We start from the raw sequence: 20,956 nt of genomic DNA on the forward strand, positions 1-20,956 counted from the left end.
TTATGTGCCATGTTGACGTGTGTGTGTGTGTGTGTGGTGTGTGTGTGTGAAGGCATTCTATTCCACATCATATCTTAGTACCACACACACACACACATACTAGTATATACACTGATCAGCCATAACATTAAAACCACCTCCTTGTTTCTACACTCACTGTCCATTTTATCAGCTCCACTTACCATATAGAAGAACTTTGCCCACGGGGCGCTGTTGGCTGGATGTTTTTGTCTGGTGGACTACTCTTAGTCCAGCAGTGACAGTGAGGTGTTTTAAAACTCTATCAGCGCTGCTGTGTCTTATCCACTCATACCAGCACAACACACACTAACACACCACCACCATGTCATTGTCACTGCAGTGCTGAGAATGATCCACCACCCAGATAATACCTGCTCTGTAGTGGTACTGGGAGAGTTCTTCACAGCATGAAAGGGGGGCTAACAAAGCATGCAGAGAAACAGATGGACTACAGTCAGTAATTGTAGAACTACAAAGTGCTTCTATATGGTAAGTGGAGCTGATAAAATGAACAGTGAGTGTAGAAACAAGGAGGTGGTTTTAATGTTATGGCTGAACGGTATATATTTATAATTATATACCGTTCAGCCATAACATTAAAACCACCATATATACAGTGTATCACAAAAGTGAGTACACCCCTCACATTTCTGCAAATATTTTATTATGTCTTTTCATGGGACAACACTATAGAAATAAAACTTGGATATAACTTAGAGTAGTCAGTGTACAACTTGTATAGCAGTGTAGATTTACTGTCTTCTGAAAATAACTCAACACACAGCCATTAATGTCTAAATGGCTGGCAACATAAGTGAGTACACCCCACAGTGAACATGTCCAAATTGTGCCCAAAGTGTCAATATTTTGTGTGACCACCATTATTATCCAGCACTGCCTTAACCCTCCTGGGCATGGAATTCACCAGAGCTGCACAGGTTGCTACTGGAATCCTCTTCCACTCCTCCATGATGACATCACGGAGCTGGTGGATGTTAGACACCTTGAACTCCTCCACCTTCCACTTGAGGATGCGCCACAGGTGCTCAATTGGGTTTAGTCCATCACCTTTACCTTCAGCTTCCTCAGCAAGGCAGTTGTCATCTTGGAGGTTGTGTTTGGGGTCGTTATCCTGTTGGAAAACTGCCATGAGGCCCAGTTTTCGAAGGGAGGGAATCATGCTCTGTTTCAGAATGTCACAGTACATGTTGGAATTCATGTTTCCCTCAACGAACCGCAGCTCCCCAGTGCCAGCAACACTCATGCAGCCCAAGACCATGATGCTACCACCACCATGCTTGATTGTAGGCAAGATACAGTTGTCTTGGTACTTCTCACCAGGGCGCCGCCACACATGCTGGACACCATCTGAGCCAAACAAGTTTATCTTGGTCTCGTCAGACCACAGGGCATTCCAGTAATCCATGTTCTTGGACTGCTTGTCTTCAGCAAACTGTTTGCGGGCTTTCTTGTGCGTCAGCTTCCTTCTGGGATGACGACCATGCAGACCGAGTTGATGCAGTGTGCGGCGTATGGTCTGAGCACTGACAGGCTGACCTCCCACGTCTTCAACCTCTGCAGCAATGCTGGCAGCACTCATGTGTCTATTTTTTAAAGCCAACCTCTGGATATGACGTCGAACACGTGGACTCAACTTCTTTGGTCGACCCTGGCGAAGCCTGTTCCGAGTGGAACCTGTCCTGGAAAACCGCTGTATGACCTTGGCCACCATGCTGTAGCTCAGTTTCAGGGTGTTAGCAATCTTCTTATAGCCCAGGCCATCTTTGTGGAGAGCAACAATTCTATTTCTCACATCCTCAGAGAGTTCTTTGCCATGAGGTGCCATGTTGAATATCCAGTGGCCAGTATGAGAGAATTGTACCCAAAACACCAAATTTAACAGCCCTGCTCCCCATTTACACCTGGGACCTTGACACATGACACCAGGGAGGGACAACGACACATTTGGGCACAATTTGGACATGTTCACTGTGGGGTGTACTCACTTATGTTGCCAGCTATTTAGACATTAATGGCTGTGTGTTGAGTTATTTTCAGAAGACAGTAAATCTACACTGCTATACAAGCTGTACACTGACTACTCTAAGTTATATCCAAGTTTCATGTCTATAGTGTTGTCCCATGAAAAGATATAATGAAATATTTGCAGAAATGTGAGGGGTGTACTCACTTTTGTGATACACTGTATATATAATGTGTGTGTGTACACATGGCAACCTGTACAGTATAGTGAAATTCTTCCTCCATGTATCATGGTTTGTTTGGAAACAGGGATCAAAGCAAAGGGTCAGTATATGGTGCCCCTGAAGCCAAGAGGGTTAAGTTACTTAGTTACTTAGCTGCATTGTAACCCCCTTTTTTTTTTTTACCTGCAGTGTGAGTGTAGTTTTGGTGTCGGTCATTATGTGTTTAATGAATGAATAAACACATGTTTAACCTCTGCAGCAGTGCTCAGTTTGTGCCCTACTACTAAAATTCCAATTTCACTGCTCGTCTCTCGGTGACTTAAAAAAAAGAATGATGTATTGAAGCAGACACTGATATCATCCATTCATTAAAAAGTTATGTTCGAACTGCTGTACATAATAAAATGCACCCTGACCTTATCATGCATGAGCCAGAGACTGACTTGTACTCATTGACATGAATGAAGGATGTGAGGGAGAAGCTTGACAAATCAGCTGGATGAACATTAATCAGATTAATCTGACTAGTGGCTCCTGCTGTGGGTTGGTACCCTTGAAGTGTGGCATTTGCTTGTATTTGCAGAGGGTGGGGGCTTGTTTTTGTTGGACCGAAATGTAGTCAGCTGTCTCTTTCCATATCTCTGTGTGTGATGTGTTTTTCTTTGCTCATACCTGAGATTGTGTGAGCGTGCCCTCAGCTGTGACGGGGGGCAGGTGGGGCATCTGGCCATGTGCTCAGGGGTCAGAGGTGAGTGTGGAGGTTAGGCTGGATTAGTTTTTGAACCCTGTATTAAGAGCCCCTGTTAGCAGCCTCTGACCTCTCTTGGTCCGTCACTGAGAGCAGTGGTCCCTCAGACGTGACTGACGTCCAGTGTAAAGACTGTCCCTTCGGTGATGAAGTTCTGCGTTTGCTCTTTGGTACAGCAGACTGAGGGAATGAAGCACGGTCTAAAATAAAACATGCTGGCTTCTCTTCACACCTAATAAAGTCCTCGTGGAGTAACATTTTCCTATCCAAAATCAAATCTAGCAAGCAGTGTTTTGCTTGTGGTTAAGGTTTATTTTTACTCACGGCCCTGTTTCTTCTCTCACACACATACTAACAGACTATAGTTACTGTTTGATGCCTGCATGCTTGTGCTGCCACTTCTCAGCAGTGCTTGCCTTTTTTATAGTAACGTTAGCACTATTGTTACTAAAAACACTCTGGTTAGTGGTTAAATATGCTTTTGATGGACGCCAGCTTATCCTGCAGGGGCTTTTGTCTTTCAGCTTGTGTCAGGCATCAGCCGGATGCACCACCTGGTTATTTAAATTGTATTTCTGGCTTCTTTGCTCTGTATTGTGCTATGCTCTTAAAATCTAGGCTCTGTTCTGGTCTTTTATGCTCACAGTTTGTTAGTTGGCACCAGTTTTACGTGGGTAGAACATTTTATAGCCCTAAGGTGGCTTCATTTGCTCAATGTGGTGCATTGAGAATAGCCATTAAAAAAATCTATGGGCAATAAAATTACTATTATTCTGCTAATAAAATGTTTTTGAATGCAGGCAGACTATTAGAATTGGATTTGTCCTTGGTAGGGTTTTTTTTTGAGGGCCAGTGGCAGCTTAGTAGGTAGAGCTTTGGGCTATCAGTCGGGGAAGATTGTCGGTTCAAATCCAGGCTCAGCTATGCAGTCACTGTTGGGCACTTGAGCAAGACCCTTAACCCTGTCTGCTCCAGGGGCGGCGTACAATCACTGACCCAGCTTCAAAACAAGCTGAGATATGTGGAAAAAATATTTAATTGTACCTTACTTGTGTACATGTATATATGACAAATAAAGGCAATCATTCTTTTTCATTCTTCTTATGGATGTGTGGTAAGATTTATGGCCTGAACCGATTGAGTTGGTTAGAGTGAATATACACTGATCAGCCATAACATTAACATCAGCCTGTGTGGACCCCCACAGGACCACTACAGAGCAGGTATTATTTAGGTGGTGGGTCATTCTCAGCACTGCAGTGACACTGACATGGTGGTGGTGTGTTAGTGTGTGTTGTGCTGGTATGAGTGGATAAGACACAGCAGCGCTGATGGAGTTATGAAACACATCACTGTCACTGCTGGACTGAGAATAGTCCACCAACCAAAAATATATGCAGCCAACAGCGCCCCGTAAGCAGCGTCCTGTGACCACTGATGAAGGCCTAGAAGATGACCAACTCAAACAGAAGCAATAGATGAGCGGTCGTCTCTGACTTTACATCTACAAGCTGGACCAATTAGGTAGGAGTGTCTAATAGAGTGGACAGTGAGTGGACATGGTATTTAAAAACTCCAGCAGCGCTGCTGTGTCTGATCCACTCATACCAGCACAACACACACTAACACACCACCACCATGTCTTTGTCACTGCAGTGCTGAGAATCATCCACCACATAAATAATACCTACTCTGTGGTGGTCCTCTGGGGGTCCTGATCATTGAATAACAGGGTGAAAGCAGGCTAAAAAAGTATGTAGAGAAACAGATGGACTACAGTCAGTAATTGTAGAACTTCAAAGTGCTCCTATATGGTAAGTGGAGCTGATAAAATGGACAGTGAGTGTAGAAACAAGGAGGTGGTTTTAATGTTATGGCTGATCCGTGTATATACTGGGTAATCTGTATAAACAGATGGACATTAACGAACAAAGAACAAAAGACAAAGGGAAAGATGGAAGCCGCTCAGGAAATAGACAGAAGTTTTCCTGCTTTGTCTTCCTTCTAAAAATGGTTCTCTCTGCCTCTGACACGAGGCATTTAAATGAATATATCGGTGTAACTATTGTTGGATTCAAGGCAGTTGGAATAGTTCGCATGGTGTGGATGTTCACAAGCGCAGCTGTTTTTACTGCTCACGTAACTTTGGCCTTGTACTCTTGTCTCTGTATTTAGATCTGTCTTCTTTTGCTTTGTCTCTTGTCTATCTCTTATTGACCTCCTCCCAACTTGTTCTTTCCCTCCCTTTTGCTTCACACTCTGGACTCCAGTCCATTACACAGACCAGTGCTAAACCATGTTAGTGGAATTGGGTCTCTCAGTAGCTGTGGGTATTTTCCATATGGAGTGGTGGCTGTATTGACACATAAAGAGCAGTTTTAGTTATTACTGAGGTGCGTGTTTTTTTTTAATTTTTATTTAAAGAATTTTGGTTTACAATGTTTGCTGGACAGAGGAAGTGAGAATTAAGAGTGGGATTCTGGACGAGAAATAGACAGACCCATTAAAAGGAAGTAGAAGTTTGTGCCAAACAGCCGCTCTGCAGTGGAACCACATGTGTATCTGGTAGAGGAGAGTAGAAAACTAGCCTGGACTCACACGCTTTTCGCTATGGTGGCGATAAGGCTGGGGATTCCTCATTCTTCACGATTCACCAAGAAACCAATTTCTTTGAGCTGTATTATTACGTCGGACCTTAACTGATTTGACTTTGAATTAAACTTTTATTTTTATTTTTTATCTGGATCACAAAGAGGTGCTTTACTTAAGTGGGAGGTGAGCAGGCTTTGTTTCTTACTGTGCCATAAAGCCATAAATGAAAGAATGCTTTTTGTTTTTGGAATGATTTTATAATCAACGACAGCTCTTTTCAAGAAAGCCTGTAAGGAGAGCCAGAATGGCTGTTAGCCTGAGAGTGATGCTTTTCTGTGTAATTCAGAAAGACTGAGTTTCCCGGCTGTGTGTTTGATCAGCTGCCAGCGAGCCAGTCTGTAGTTCCTCCTACGGAATGCCCTTGGGGGTCGTATATACCCTCACAGGTTCTTTTGCTTAGCCTCTTTCATTCCTAAACATTCTCCCTGCTCACTTTTGTCTTTCTCTGGCTGGGAACATGCCTCCTAATCTGAGAGCTCTAACCTCGAGACAGAAGCATTCAGGCTATTTACAGGATGTCTGCTTTTTTCAGGTGTCTTCATGCACCCATGTTTTTGCATGATTTAACTTCTGGGTTACCTTGCATGTAGTGTGCTGAACTGTTGGGAAACTTTTCATGATGTACTTAAAATATCTCTCTGTCTGGACACTCAGGTACACAGAAAGATCCGGGAGGACTCCGATATGGCCCAGGATTCCTTGCAGTGCCTGGCTCAGCTGGCATCTTTGCACGGGCCCATCTTCCCAGATGAGAGTGCTCAAGTCACCTACCTAGCCCATCTTGTGGAGGGGCTGCTAAGCATGATTAATGGGTGAGTAAGACTTTTGTTTAATTGTTTTGTAATATTAGGCTATTTTAGGTTAATGATTTGTATCTATAGTCTGTTGCTCTTGCTAGAGATGTCATCATTTAGGGGCAGAGGTGTGAATCAAAAGTTAACTGGATTTGGACTTTAAAAAAGGATAATGTTTGTTTAATATTTGCAATTCTTACCATAGTTTCAAGTTCCAGTAACTGGTTGAAAATAAGCTGTATTTAAATAATCTTGTTTGGGCCGTATCTACTTTTTGGTTGACGTGTTAAACTAAAAAATATTGGTAGATGGTTTTAAAAAAAACAGCCTTTCTAACCTATATGTCAACTTGAAGCTAGCAGCTGAAAAATCATCCATGAACGTGTGCACTAGTAAAAAAATATTCATTCTTTTTTGTTGGTATAGTCCCAAGACACTAAGAAATGCAAAAAACCATTAAAGAGTTTAAAGACAATTTAAAAACACATGATTTACATACTTCTACTGCTCATATACCACCTCCAACATGCATTTGTCTTTATTCTTTTTTAATCGTGAGCTAAGAAAAAAGTATTTTATACATGTAGGCAGTTCTCTGAAATTTGATCCATAGTTTGTAGAGTACGTCAGGGTCCTTCTTTTCTTTCTAGTCCTTTCTTGCCTTCTTGCTGCTCCATAATCACCTATTTTTGGAACTTTTTCCAGTTGCATCACTGGAAAACTACGCAGCGGGTCGGCTCTGATTGAACTGTTCTGCTTGCAATTTAAATCCATCTGATATGGGTTAGAGCGGTTAGGATCCATTTTCCTCAAGCAATCTATAAGTCCGCCTCTAGCAAGCTCAGGGAATATTTCATTCAAACAATCCTGGTAGTCTTTATACTCTGAAATGTACTTGTTTACTTTTTTCTCCCTGAACAAATTTTTCTAGAAATTATAGTGAATGCTGTTGATTTATGCAGGGTCATGCTTTGTATTCTGGTAGTGCACTAGTCCATGGTGCATTTTTCCCCAAGCAGGGGGTTTAATGGTTTTGCCAGTTGGTATTTTAAAATACTTTCATGTAACTGTGTAGTTGAACAACTTTTCAGATCAGATTTAGATCAGCTTTAAACTCGGCAGTAAGCTAAATGCTAATGACTGGAAGTATGTGGACACCTGACCTTGAGCTTGTTGGACATCCCTTTCCAAACCAAAAAGCATTAATATGGCGGATTCCATTCTTCATGGAACACTTTCCACAAACTGTTGAAGTATGGACTTTGTCTCAAGAACATTTGTGACTTTAGCACTGATGTTGGACAAAAAGCATTGGTGTGCACTTGACATTCCAATTCATCTCCAATTCCAGGTGTTCAGTGTGGTTAAGGTTGGGATTCTGTGCAGTCTTGATAAACCATGTCTTTATGGACCTCACTTTTCACAGGGGCACTATAATACTATAATAAAAATGTGTGTGTCTATATAGTTTTTGCTATATGTTGTGATTGACTTTGTAGCCTCAGTATCCTGGCACAAAACATTTTGTATTCTGTTATGCAGGATCGAGATTGAAGACTCAGAAGCAGTGGGCATTGCAAACATTATCAGTAATCTGATCGCCACGTTTCCCCGGAGTGTTCTCACTGCTTTGCCTAGCGAACTTTTTTCCTCATTCATTAATTGTCTCACGCTGCTCACCTGCTCGTTCGGACGCAGTGCTGCCCTTGAGGAGGTGGTGAGTACGAGGAGCTTCTTTCATTCTTAATGTCTCGATCTCTTTATTTTTTACTCTTTTTATTGCGGCTGCATTTTTTAAACCCTTGTTTGTTTGAAATCTGTAGTGTTATGTCAAATTTGATTTCCTAACCAAATTGGTTCTAAGGTTTAGAGGTTTGTTTTAAACAGCAGTCACTTCACTGACTGTTCTTTACTTTGGGAACATGTAGCTAAAATGTAGTCATGTGCATGTAGAGTTTGTTACACTGTAAATATTAGCTTAAACTGGGCTGTTGCAATGACTAAATTCTAGTTGACAGCTTTTTGTCATACAAATAATTATTGATTATAATAATTATAATAATAATTATATAATGATTATACAGACACAACAGACAAACCATTATTTTAAATAAATAATTATTTTTGTCTGATTTTAAGTAAGTCTGTAGCCTTAATAATCTTCTTCTTCCTCGGCCTTTGTCCTGTTCGGTTGCGGGGTCGGCGGATCATGATCTGCATTGATTTGGCACAATTTTTACGCTGGATGTGCCTTAATAATAGTGTAATGTACACAAACACACTTTTATTATGATGACTCAATTTATTGAACAATAAATGCATTTGAATAAATTAACATTTGCATTCCTATAAGGTAAAAAAATTTACTATGGCCAAAACATCATTCTTTACTGGCTAGGTAGATTCGGGCGAGTAATGCTATTATGTTAACCTTTATTAGGCTTAGGGCCATATCATACTTCAGTCACGATGTTGCCAGCTGTACTGAACATTCTCTCAGAAACAGTAGTAACTCAACTAATGACCAGTCTGCCAAACAGACTGAAGCAGACAGTATCAGCAGTGTGGTTCTTCAGAATAAATCTAGTTTCTAAACGTTTTGATTTTAGTCATTAGTAATATAATGTACCAGTAGCATTTCCTTGGCTATAAACACTGTAGGTACATGTGTGCCATCTGGTACAGTTGCGTTCATATTTATTCGCTTGAAAGCCACCCAAATAGCCAGCTGCTGGGAAAAATCTGTGGCTGCAGTTGTCTTTCCAAGTTCAGTGAACTGGCTGGGGTGGTGGATCCACAGATGGCTTCTCAGGTTTGTTTTATTGGCAACTTTTACAGCCACCATTTTATTGCAAATCTGACAAATCGCCTCCTCCAAGTGTTTGGCCTCTTTCTCAGTGGTGAAGTGGTGTGGCTTCACATCTAATCCATAATCCTAATCCATGTTTTTTTTTTTTTAAAGGTTGCTCATTGAAACATCTTGCTTGAATTAAGTGAGCTTAAATCATTTATGTAATAGGTGCAACAGGCCTAAGGTTAAATACATATTATAGCTTTAGGGTGTCTATTAGTGTCTATTAGGGTGTCAATTCATTCTGGTTTTGTAGATTTTTGAGAAGCATTTTGGGCTATGATGTCAGCCTGACTCTGTGTCACCTAATTGCCACAAAATTGTCTAAAATCAAATAAGTAATGCAACTTTTGCAGTTTCTATTAGCGGATAAATAACCGTAATTAATTGATGGTTATAAGCTAACCGACAAGCTTCTGGTGTCCCATGACAATATACATCAAGTATTTAAGTTTTGTTAAATAAAAACAGTTTAATGTTGTGAACATGCCAGTAATATAGAAGAGTACCACAAAAACAGTTACAATAGATAACGAAACCTGTTAATTAAAGAACAGAGATACAGCTGCTGTCTTCTGCTGCTGTCTGTGGAGTTCTTTCTGACATCAGTAGTTTTAATATTATATAAATCATGAGCAGCTTAACTAGGTGATAAAATCACAAACGTAGGGTTTGTCAGGATGCATGACTGCATGTTAAACTCGGCACATTTGCACTGTGTACATTGTTTTTAAAGCTTTTGACAGAAATTATTTGGATTTTGCATCATGCTCCAGTATAAAAGTAAAACTACAGCAGCACATAAACTGAACTAGATACAGACTGCATCTCTATTTATTATGATTGGCATGTTTACTTAGCGCTTGTAATGAACTGTTCACTACTGCAAAAATCTAAATTTGGAATGGTGAACTGGTCCTGATCATGGTAAAATTGACAGTAATGTCTAACAGTAAGTTGAACAAGTATATGTACTTGTTGATATGAAACTCAGTGATGTGTTTTATATTTTATGGGACACTGTAAGCTTATCAGTTAGATTGGTTTATTGTTGACTAATGATGATCACTTAATAAAAATGGGCTAAATTTGCATCCTCAGTTTAAATGTTCACATGTTGTTCTCTTTCAGTATCTGAGCATTGACACTGCCTCCTGCTTGTATTTTAAATATTTTGTTGCAGAAAGGGCTTATTTATCCCACAGGCAAGCTAAGGATTTTTGAGATTTAATTAGAGCCTAGTCCTTTGCTCACTTTGACTGCCAGGAGGCTTTTGTAGACCTTCCTAACTTGGATTATAGGCAACTTGTGAGGGGAATGCAGGGCTGACATCAGGTGGGGATTTTTATCAAAGCATATGAAATCCCAGCAAACCATCTGTTGATATTTCAGTGACTTCATCTTACTTGGATGTAGATCTTCTCTCTATTTATGTTTGCTGTGATACAAACTGCTGCCAGTGCTTAAGGCTGGCAAACTGCAGTCAAGCATTGGCTGAATAATTTTTGATTCTGAAGTGCTTCTGTAATTCTATATTTTAATTTAAGACCCCAATAAGAATGCTCTTAAAATATAGTACTTACAGTTCTTGACCGTTGTATATAAGAAATTAATCTTCTTTAGTTTCGCTTGGCAAGGACTTGAACCATAATAATCCAATACTTAACAAATGGTCTTTTGGAGCTTGATTCATGAGGTATTTAGATATTAAGCTTTGCTTAAATAGAACAGGGAGGTTTCATTGTCTAATATTACTAGTTCAGAGACTAAACAAATGCCTCAAGAAGTTAGATTCCAAACATCGAGTAGTGCCAAAGCCTTGGTGTTATCTCTGAGAAAAAAAAAGCAATGCTTATTTTATCTGTGTGGAGTAGACCAGAAGCACAAACTGTAGATCAACAAATGTCATTCGATATTCTGTTCCTTTTTTAGTACAGGGTACTATCGCATTTGGCTTGTATTTATTTACTAAATGTCATTTTTCTGTCTCTTGTAGCTTGATAAAGATGACATGGTGTATATGGAAGCATATGACAAGCTGTTGGAGTCATGGCTGACACTGGTACAGGAGGATGAGCACTTTCCTCGTGGGTGCTTTGTCCAGCCAGCTGTGCAGGTCTTCAACTCCTACATCCAGTGTCACCTCGCAGCACCTGACGGAACCAGAAACCTGGTCAGAACAATATATGCATCTGTCCCTTATGTATATATCCACATGTTTTCATGTCAGAGCTTTTTATTAGCCAAAAAAAATTATACTTATTTTTCCTTTTATGTCTGTGATCTATTTTCCCCTCATTAATATGCCATTAGCAGCTCCAGTATCATGCTAAAAATTTAATATGGTTTATGTCTTGTTTGCTAGACTGCAAACGGAGTAGCATCTCATGATGAGGAGGAAATAAACGAATTGCAAGAGGATGACCGAGAGCTGTTCTCAGATCAGTTAGCAAGTATCGGCATGTTGGGGCGCATTGCGGCTGAGCACTGTATCCCTCTTCTCACAAGGTACATCCTCATGCTTACGATTTAACTTTTTTTAAAAATCTTCTTCAAAAATGTTAAATATTTACCAGCATTTTGGGTTTTACTTTCAGTTTGTTAGAGGAGAGAGTCACAAGGCTTCATGGGCAGCTCCAGAGACACCAGCAACACCTCATGGCTTCATCAGAGCCTGACTCTGTGGACCGCAAAGTTTTAGATGATCTCTATGAAGATATTCATTGGCTTATATTAGTCTCAGGTTTGTCTGGTTTATGCTGTTTTACTGTTGTTAAAGGTTATGACAAAAATATACTCTTAGATATCCTTTTAAAAATAGACTGCAAGCCTTTATTTATGCTAAAGGGGCAATGCACAGTATTAAAAACTAGGATTATACAAACTTAAATGAGTCCTTAGTACTTTCTTAATTGCTATGTTGTGTTTAATGATTGTGCTGTTCTATGATAAATCCCATTAGAGTAAAAGAAATGTGTGTTGCCTAATCACTCATGTTTTATTTAAACAATGGTACACTTGTTACAAATTCTGCCAGGATTTTTAACCTTATCTGCAGAACTTTGTGTATATATGAATAAAATAACCCCCTTATGATGCCAGAGCTTTAAAAAAATGCTTACAGTGTTTAGCAAAACTGAAGTGAAGAGGAAATTTAAAAAAAGTCATATTTTTACTTAGGCTAATTGTAGTTGCTTTGGGATGTGGCAGGCTACCTCTTGGCTGATGATCCTCAGGGCGAGACGCCGCTCATCCCCTCCGAGGTGATGGAATACTCTATTAAACATTCCACTGAAGTGGATATCAATACCACGTTACAGATCCTTGGCTCACCTGGGGAGAAGGCTTCCTCCATTCCTGGCTGCAACAGGACTGACTCGGTCATCAGGTAAGAAAGAAATAGGTGTGCTTTGCTCTTTGGCACTCTTTGAATTTAAATTTAAAAACTTCTGTGGTATTTATATGTGCAGAGCATTAGGAAGCATACTGTAAAGTGACTTAAGAGCAGCCGGTGCATGTCTGTCAGCGGCTTATCCCTCTCTTTAATGTTAAATGAGTGCTATTTCCATGTCAGACAGAGTCTCTGGTGATCTGTTACACTGTAAGCGCTTCAGTTGTTTGCTGAGGCAGCCAGCAAAGCACGCCCTTAAGCCTCTTATTTCTTAAGATCACATTGGGGGGTTAGCGACAGGAAAATGAGTTGTGCAGCAGGGAGCGTGTGAGCTGCCTTGGTTGCCGCAGCTCTAATGTCTAGTGGGGAATGTTTTGACCCTGTGCCAGGCGTAGCGTCCACGCGAATAGCTGCCTTGCCATGGCGCCAGCAGAGCCTCTAACGCTATGCCGCATACATTATTCAATTAGAGCCAGGACAGGTGCAGCACTATAGAGAGGCGATCAGGGCATGTTTATGAACGGACAGAGAGGGTTTGTGTTGGCCGATGGGTTGAAAATGTTTAGATTAGTGTAAAGTTTGTGTAAAGAAAATTTTTGTAAAAGTTTAAGTGTCCCCTATAAATCTGGTACATTTACAAATACTCCTACCTCACAAGCAGTGTCCACTTTTACCTAACAATGTGAAGTAAAAGCACAAAGTCCTAAGTACCAAACGTCACCACAAAACTGCTGCAAATTCATTGTCTAGATAGTAGTTACTGTTCACTTGAATCTTGAGTCATTGTTGCTAATTTTGATCTCCGCTTTCCAACCCTAGCCACAACAATTTTTTTATGACCAAAGGTTGTGTGTAATTTTCTATTTATATACGTCTTATGGCATTCTTGTTTGTAGTGCATTTGTGTTGTTTGTGTTTTTTTTTTTTGTATAATGATTTCAGTTTAAGTTCAGAAATAAGAAATGTGTACTGTTTTTATTTTAATTCACATACACACACAGTGTGTTACATTTACTTTCCACAGATTATGCTGCCATTTGCATCGTCCTTTTCCCTTGTGTCCAAATTTGCTGTTTGCTTGTTTTCTGTGTGTCCTTTTGATCTTTCTAGCTATGGTTACCCAACACTTCACTCTACACACACCCCCACTCAAACCTACCAAACACAATTTCTTACAACTTTTAAACCTTATGAAAGATATTAATATCAGAGTTAATCTATGATTAATATCATAGATTCCAAGATGGCGCCGGTGAAGTCGGCTGCCATCACGACTTTTCCGACAACTTTCTACCTATTTTTATTGATTTCGTTGGCGGAGCAGTCACAAAAGCATTTCACTGCCAGTTGTACTGTGTATGACTATGTATGTGACAAATAAACCTTGATTTGATTTGATTTTTGAGTTACCTGCACTAACAGGCACACTTACACTGATCAGCCATAACATTAAAACCACCTCCTTGTTTCTACACTCACTGTCCATTTTATCAGCTCCACTTACCATATAGAAGCACTTTGTAGTTTACATTTACATTTTCAGCATTTAGCAGACGCTTTTATCCAAAGCGACTTACACAATGAGCAATTGAGGGTTAAGGGCCTTGCTCAGGGACCCAACAGTGGCAACTTGGTGGTGACAGGGCTTGAACCAGCAACCTTCTGTTTACTAGTCCAGTACCTTAACCACTGAGCTATCACTGGCCCACTGGTAGTTCTACAATTACTGACTGTAGTCCATCTGTTTCTCTGCATCCCTTTTCATGCTGTTCTTCAATGGTCAGGACTCTCCCAGGACCACCACAGAGTAGGTATTATTAGGGTGGTGGATGATTCTCAGCACTGCAGGGACAATGACATGGTGGTGGTGTGTTAGTGTGTGTTGTGCTGGTATGAGTGGATCAGACACAGCATCGCTGCTGGAGTTTTTAAATACAGTGTCCACTCACTGTCCACTCTAATAGACACTCCAACCTAGTTGGTCCACCTTGTAGATGTAAAGTCAGAGACGATCGCTCATCTATTGCTGCTGTTTGAGTTGGTCATTTTCTAGACCTTTATCAGTGGTAACCACCTGGCAACCCTATGCTTTACTGGTGCTTTTTTGTCTAAACTTGCTAAAATTGTTAGTTTTAATTACTTATGTGGTTAAAGCTGCAAATTGTTCCTCTATATGAGCAGTTAAGTTTCCAATAAAAACCAGTGATTCAGAAGAAGTTTGTACAGTCTTTTTTTGCTTAAAGGTTTTTGCCATACGCTTTATTGTTCTTTAGCATGAAGTAAAATATGGCTCAGCACTCTTTCTGTCGTCTGTTGTTGTTTATCTTCAGCTCTTAATAAAAAGCATAACCTTCGACCCCTGTTAGATATTTCAATGCTAGATTATGAACAGTTGTTTTGGTTTTAATTAAATTATTAATTAAAATCGACAAGCAAGTAAAAGTTTACATATAAGCTAGCATGTGTGTGTATTGTTTTAAATGTAAGTTAAATGGCTGTGTGCTTAGATTTGATTAAAGGGCATTGTGTTATAGCAGGCCCAACATGCAACTGTAGATGTTGTTAGATGATGTGTACTGTGGTCTGATATGGTTTCACTAAAGTATTTAGCTTTATCTGGAGCCCTTTCCGTCAGTGATGTGACAATAGGAGCGGGTACTGAGGTCAGGGCTGAGGCATTAAAAGGATGTTGTGTTGATGGGTTCATAATGGGTTCAGGAATAGAGAGACAGTAAGAGGATAGCAGCAGGCAAAGGTTGGTTGAGTGTGAAGTGTGGTGCTCGGTGTTGTATGGAGGTTAAGGGATTTGGAAAGACAGTGGACTGGGAGATCAGGTTTCCTAATAACAGAGCCCTGACTCCACAGCTATGAAATGTCAAAGGGGTTTTGTTTTGGCAAACAATGTGAAACATTTGGCTGCGATGTGTAGACCCTGAAGAGAATAGATATCTATTATACGGACTATTACACTGTAGTATTCCTCAGTGTGTTAATTTTCTAGTTTAGAAGTTTCCAAACATGTGAAAATTAACCGATATAGACATTTTATAATGCTCACATTTCTTTTTCTTCTTTGGCTTGAGGGGTTAGTGGGAGCATTTACTGTTAAAACAGACTTGACAACCTCAGATTCAAATGGGGCTTTTGCCCTACATAGATTTTTCCTTTTTGAACAACAAAATTAGTCAATGATAAGTACTTGCTGACTTTCTAAGTGATTAGCTGATTAAATGTGAATGCTAAACTCTGCAGTTCCATGGGTCATTAGGACTGGCACCTGATTACGATGTAAAAACCATGAAACAAGGATTACACTGACTTCATATGTGAAATTACAGCTTTTTGTTGGTTGCTATAAACACTTTTTTCTCTTTTCTCTTAGACTGTTATCAGCAGTATTAAGGACATCTGAGGTGGAATCACGGGCAACACGGGCTAGTCTAACAGAACTGTTGAGTCCCCAGATGGGTAAAGACATTGTTTGGTTTTTGAGGCGCTGGGCCAAAACTTACCTGCTAGTGGATGAGAAGCTGTATGGTCAGGTGAGCTCCGAACATCTTCTACAAACAATTAGTTACTTATTATTTTAGAAGACAATAGGTTGTCTAAAGACTGTGATGCTGTTTTACTTTGCTAACCTTTACTAAACATTTTCTGATTGTCTGACCCTTAGATTAGTATGCCATTAAGCACGGCGTTTGGTGCTGATACTGACGGGGCACAGTGGATTGTGGGGTACCTGCTGGAAAAGGTGATCAATAATCTTTCAGTGTGGAGCTCTGAACCTGAGCTAGCCAATGATACAGTGGAGCTACTGGTCACTCTTGTTGAAAAGAGAGAGAGGTAGGTGGGAATATACAGTGATTGGTTTCTGAGATGTATATTATGATTTGTTTCTTTGTATGCCCCCCCCCCCCCCCCCCCCCCGCATCTGCATGGGTTTCCTCTGGAAGTGAGGTGAATTGGAGATGCAAATGCAAATTGTCCATGACTGTGTTTGACAATAAAGACTTAAACTGATGAATCTTGTGTGATGAACTAGTAGCTCAGTGTGATTGTTGAAAGAGTTACAACATTAATGGGTATCTTGTGATTGACTGCAGAACTGGTTTAATAACTGTTTTTTGCACTTTTGCTTAATCGCTTATTGTTGACTAAAATCTATTCAAAACTTGTAGCTGATTATTTTCACATATGGTAAGAAGATATCACTGTGTAGCCAAAGTTCTTGTTGTAATCTATAAAGCCTCACTCAAGTTGCATTGAGTGCTAATATCCCTTCTATTTTCATCTATTTCCATTAGAGCAAACATTGTGGTACAGTGTGAGAACTGGTGGAATCTGGCCAAGCAGTTTGCTAGCCGTAGTCCACCGCTACACCTTCTGTCCAGCCCGATTCAGCGCACGCTAATGAAGGCACTGGTGCTTGGAGGCTTTGCACAAATGGACTCTGATACAAAACAGCAATACTGGGCAGAGGTATGTCGCCCACCCCTAGAACAAATTTGTGGTCATTCCAAGTCCAGCTTAACACTACAAATGCCTTTTTGTTTTTCAGGTGCTTCATCCACTCCAGCAACGCTTCCTGAACCTTGTTAATCAGGAGAACTTTGCTCAGATCTGTCAGGAGGAGGCAGTAAAGCAGGAGATTGTGGCGACTTTGGAAGCACTTTGTGGCATTGCGGAGGCTACTCAGATAGACAATGTGGCCTCTCTCTTCAGCTTCCTCATGGACTTTTTATCCAACTGCATTGGTCTCATGGAGGTCTACCAGAATTCCCCAGAAACTGTCAACCTTATCATTGAGGTGTTTGTGGAAGTGGCCCATAAGCAAATCTGTTACCTAGGAGAGGTTAGTTACAGGGATTTTAAGAATTGATATTAAATTAAGGGACGCTCCTTGTACATTGTGTTTATCATTATAATTTTTTTCCTGACAGAGTAAGTCTATGAAGCTGTACGAGGTGTGTTTGACCTTGCTCCAAGTCTACTCTAAGAATAACCTGGGCCGGAAGAGGCTGGATGTGGCAGCAGAAGAGGACCAGTACCAGGACTTGCTGCTTATTATGGAGCTTCTCACAAACTTGCTCTCCAAAGAGTTTATAGACTTTAGCGATACTGGTAAGAGCACTTAGACTTGGTTAGAAGATTTTACTCTTTCAGTGGGGAATTTATGTGTGCTGATGTGCAGTAGTTTGTTTTCTTTAATTTTTCATTTAATTTTTTTTATTAACTGTAACTTATCCCAGGAGCAGTGATTCCAGTGAGTGATTTAAGTTAAAATTTTTAGGTAGATGTCCATGGCAAAAGTGATTTCATAATGACTTTTTATGACTTTGACTTTGTTATATTTTAGATAATTATAAAGTAAAATACATGGCTGCCAAGTTTTGTGTGTGCCTCTTCTGGACATCATAGTATTAAAATCACAGCCAGGTCACAACAAAACATCACAGATGCCTCCAGTCATGTCCAGTGTCGTCTGTGACTGAAAATTTAATTAAAGTAACATGCTGCAGCAGCATTGCTGCTGTTTTTTTAATTAAGAATCTTTATTGTATTAACCTTTTAACATCACTTTACAGAGATTACCTACCTTTCGTTTCTGACATACATGGTGGATTTATTGACGAGGCTATTTTAATGTTGGCATTTTAAATTATTTTTGTTGACATTAAAATAATTTTGAAATGGTCACTACATTGTTGCCTCACAACAGGAAGGTCCTGGGTTTGATTCCAAGGTGGAGCGGTCTGGGTCCTTTCTGTGTGGAGTGTTCTCTTTGGGTCTGTGTGGGTTTACTTCGGTAGCTCTGGTTTCCTCACACAGTCCAAAGATGTGCAAGTGAGGTTAATTGGAGATACAAAATTGTCCATGACTGTGTTCGATATTAAAGACTTGAACTGATAAATCTTGTGTAACGAGTAAATACCTGTTCTGTAATTAATGGAACCAAAGTGTGTAAAACATGACGTTAAAATCCTAAATAAACATAAATAACTGATATGGTAACAGTTAGGAAAGATTTTTTGGAGAGCAGTTCTAATACTGGGCACAACATAGTACAAGATTTATCCAGGGTGACTTTCTAAGAATTAATAAATAAATATTCCTGTTGCTTGGAAATGTAAAGTGATTGAACTTTGTTTATAAAGCAGATGAGGTGTTTCGGGGACAGGAGCAGAGTTCGGGAGCTGGACGAACAGTATCAGCTGCTGATGTGGTGCTGTTTGGGGTCAACATTGTGCTGCCCCTCATGTCTCAGGACCTATTAAAGGTGATACATAGCTCTTATAAAAAAGCATATTAATTGCACTTGTAGTGGAAGGCTGTGAAAGCTATTGATGCTTAAATGTAGAATTGTGCAATGCAGTGTGGAATTTAATATTTGTATTAAAACGTTTTCTTTTGTCTTTTCTTAGTTTCCATCACTATGTAACCAGTATTATAAGCTTATTACCTTCATCTGTGAGATTTTCCCTGAGAAGATTCCTCAGTTGCCAGAGGAGCTTTTTAAGAGTTTGATGTTCTCTCTCGAGTTGGGCATGACCTCGTATCCTTTTACTGCTTGTGTGTTTGAGATCCAATTTACCACTGTTTTTATTTTTAAAAATCATGTTTTAAATAACTTCACACCTAGATATTTTGACTGATACGGCAGATAGAGTCGAACTGAAATCCATGAATATAAATAATTCTTTGAAAAAATGCTACTCAGTTTCTACCTTAACACACATTGTTTAGGATGAGTGCAGAGATTAGTCAGTTGTGTTTAGAATCTTTGTCTCCGCTGGCTGAGCAATGTGCCAAAACACAGGAGAAGGACACGCCTCTATTTATTGCTACTCGACATTTTCTCAAGGTAAACATTTTTTTTTATCAGTACGTTTTCATTTAGGTTATCAGTACGTTTTTATTTAGTTTGTGAGAATCTGACCTTGTTTTCTGGCCTTTTCTTTCCGTTTCCAGTTGGTATTTGATATGCTGGTACTTCAGAAGCACAACACTGAAATGACTGTAGCTGCAGGAGAAGCTCTCTATACACTTGTGTGCCTGCATCAAGTAAGTACTACTATTTATTTCAAACGTGGGGCAGCACGGTGGCTCAGTGAATAGCACTGTCGCCTCACAGCAATAAGGTCATGAGTTCAAATCACCGGTGGAGCCATCCAGGTCCTTTCTGTGTGGAGTTTGCATGTTCTCCCCGTGTCTGCATGAGATTCCTCCAGTAGCTCCGGTCCAGTAGCCCACAGTCCAAAGACCTGCAAGTGAGGTGAATTGGAGATACAAAATTGTCTATGACTGTGTTTGACATTTAAAACTTGAGCTGATGAATCTTGTGTAACCAGTAACTACCTGTCCTGTCATGAATGTAACCAAAGTGTGTAAAACATGACATTAAAATCCTAATAAAACAATAAATAATAAATAAATACATTTCAAAAGTGACCCATGTAACCTTTGACAAATCATGAGTGGTTTAAACTTTTCAGTCCAGTTAATGTCAGGTATGATGTTTTTTGGTTCACAGTAGACATCTATTAGTATGGTCATAAAACTTAAGTTTTCTTTGTGCTCTAAATATCCAAGTTAATATGCATAAGCTTGGATGCACATGTGTGTTAACTGGTCCATAATGAACATTTTTTGATGTTAATTTTTTTATGTTTATGCTAGAATTGTACAGATCTGAAAGGTTACAGTAATTTAGTTACTGTTGCATTTAACTTAATTCTTGGGTATAACTAAAGATATATACTCTCAGCACCCACAGTCAACACTTCCATATAGTATTTTTTTTTTAATCCTCCATGTAGATCTGGACGTGCTGTAAGTTCAGCCCAGAACTGCTCATCGGAAACTCTTTTTAAGCAGTTATTAAAAAAAAATAATTCAATTGAATAAACACCTTCAAGTTAAACTTCAGTAGGAAAGCAGATACCATTTTCATTAAGAAAAAGCTTCAGTAATCAGGCCATAGTGGTCTCATCAACTACCCCAATAACTGCCATAATGATTTCAGTATAAGTTAAAAAACTTGTTAACTGTTAACTATGTAAATATGGATGTTTTAAATGTAAAAAAAATACTAAGGATTGATGTAGTAAATACTGCCCCCTTATGCAAAACCTTAATGTGTCTGTAATGTTTTATTTCTATATACATGTGCATGATTTATAGGATAGAAAACCTATAAATCCCCATACCAGTTGAGCATTTTAGGCCTGTATCAGCCTGATACCAGTTTCTTCACTCGTACAGATTTTTTACAACAGACTCTCTTTAAAACAG

The 20,956-nt window shown here is 39.6% G+C and overlaps 1 protein-coding gene across 1 annotated transcript in view; it reads left to right on the forward strand.

Annotated features, from left to right (window-relative positions):
- Positions 1-20,956, forward strand: part of xpo4 (exportin 4) — a 38,237-nt gene that overhangs the window by 16,489 nt on the left and 792 nt on the right. Inside the window, exons 8-22 of the mRNA XM_063005581.1 lie at positions 6,283-6,440; positions 7,965-8,139; positions 11,270-11,446; positions 11,639-11,781; positions 11,871-12,016; positions 12,484-12,661; positions 16,047-16,206; positions 16,338-16,507; positions 16,969-17,143; positions 17,223-17,516; positions 17,605-17,785; positions 18,820-18,941; positions 19,087-19,217; positions 19,409-19,526; positions 19,634-19,726. Coding sequence (XP_062861651.1) covers positions 6,283-6,440; positions 7,965-8,139; positions 11,270-11,446; positions 11,639-11,781; positions 11,871-12,016; positions 12,484-12,661; positions 16,047-16,206; positions 16,338-16,507; positions 16,969-17,143; positions 17,223-17,516; positions 17,605-17,785; positions 18,820-18,941; positions 19,087-19,217; positions 19,409-19,526; positions 19,634-19,726 — 2,421 coding nt within the window. The remainder of the gene's footprint in view (positions 1-6,282; positions 6,441-7,964; positions 8,140-11,269; positions 11,447-11,638; positions 11,782-11,870; positions 12,017-12,483; positions 12,662-16,046; positions 16,207-16,337; positions 16,508-16,968; positions 17,144-17,222; positions 17,517-17,604; positions 17,786-18,819; positions 18,942-19,086; positions 19,218-19,408; positions 19,527-19,633; positions 19,727-20,956) is intronic.

Source organism: Trichomycterus rosablanca, chromosome 12, assembly GCF_030014385.1.
Source record: "Trichomycterus rosablanca isolate fTriRos1 chromosome 12, fTriRos1.hap1, whole genome shotgun sequence".
Taxonomy (NCBI): domain Eukaryota; kingdom Metazoa; phylum Chordata; class Actinopteri; order Siluriformes; family Trichomycteridae; genus Trichomycterus; species Trichomycterus rosablanca.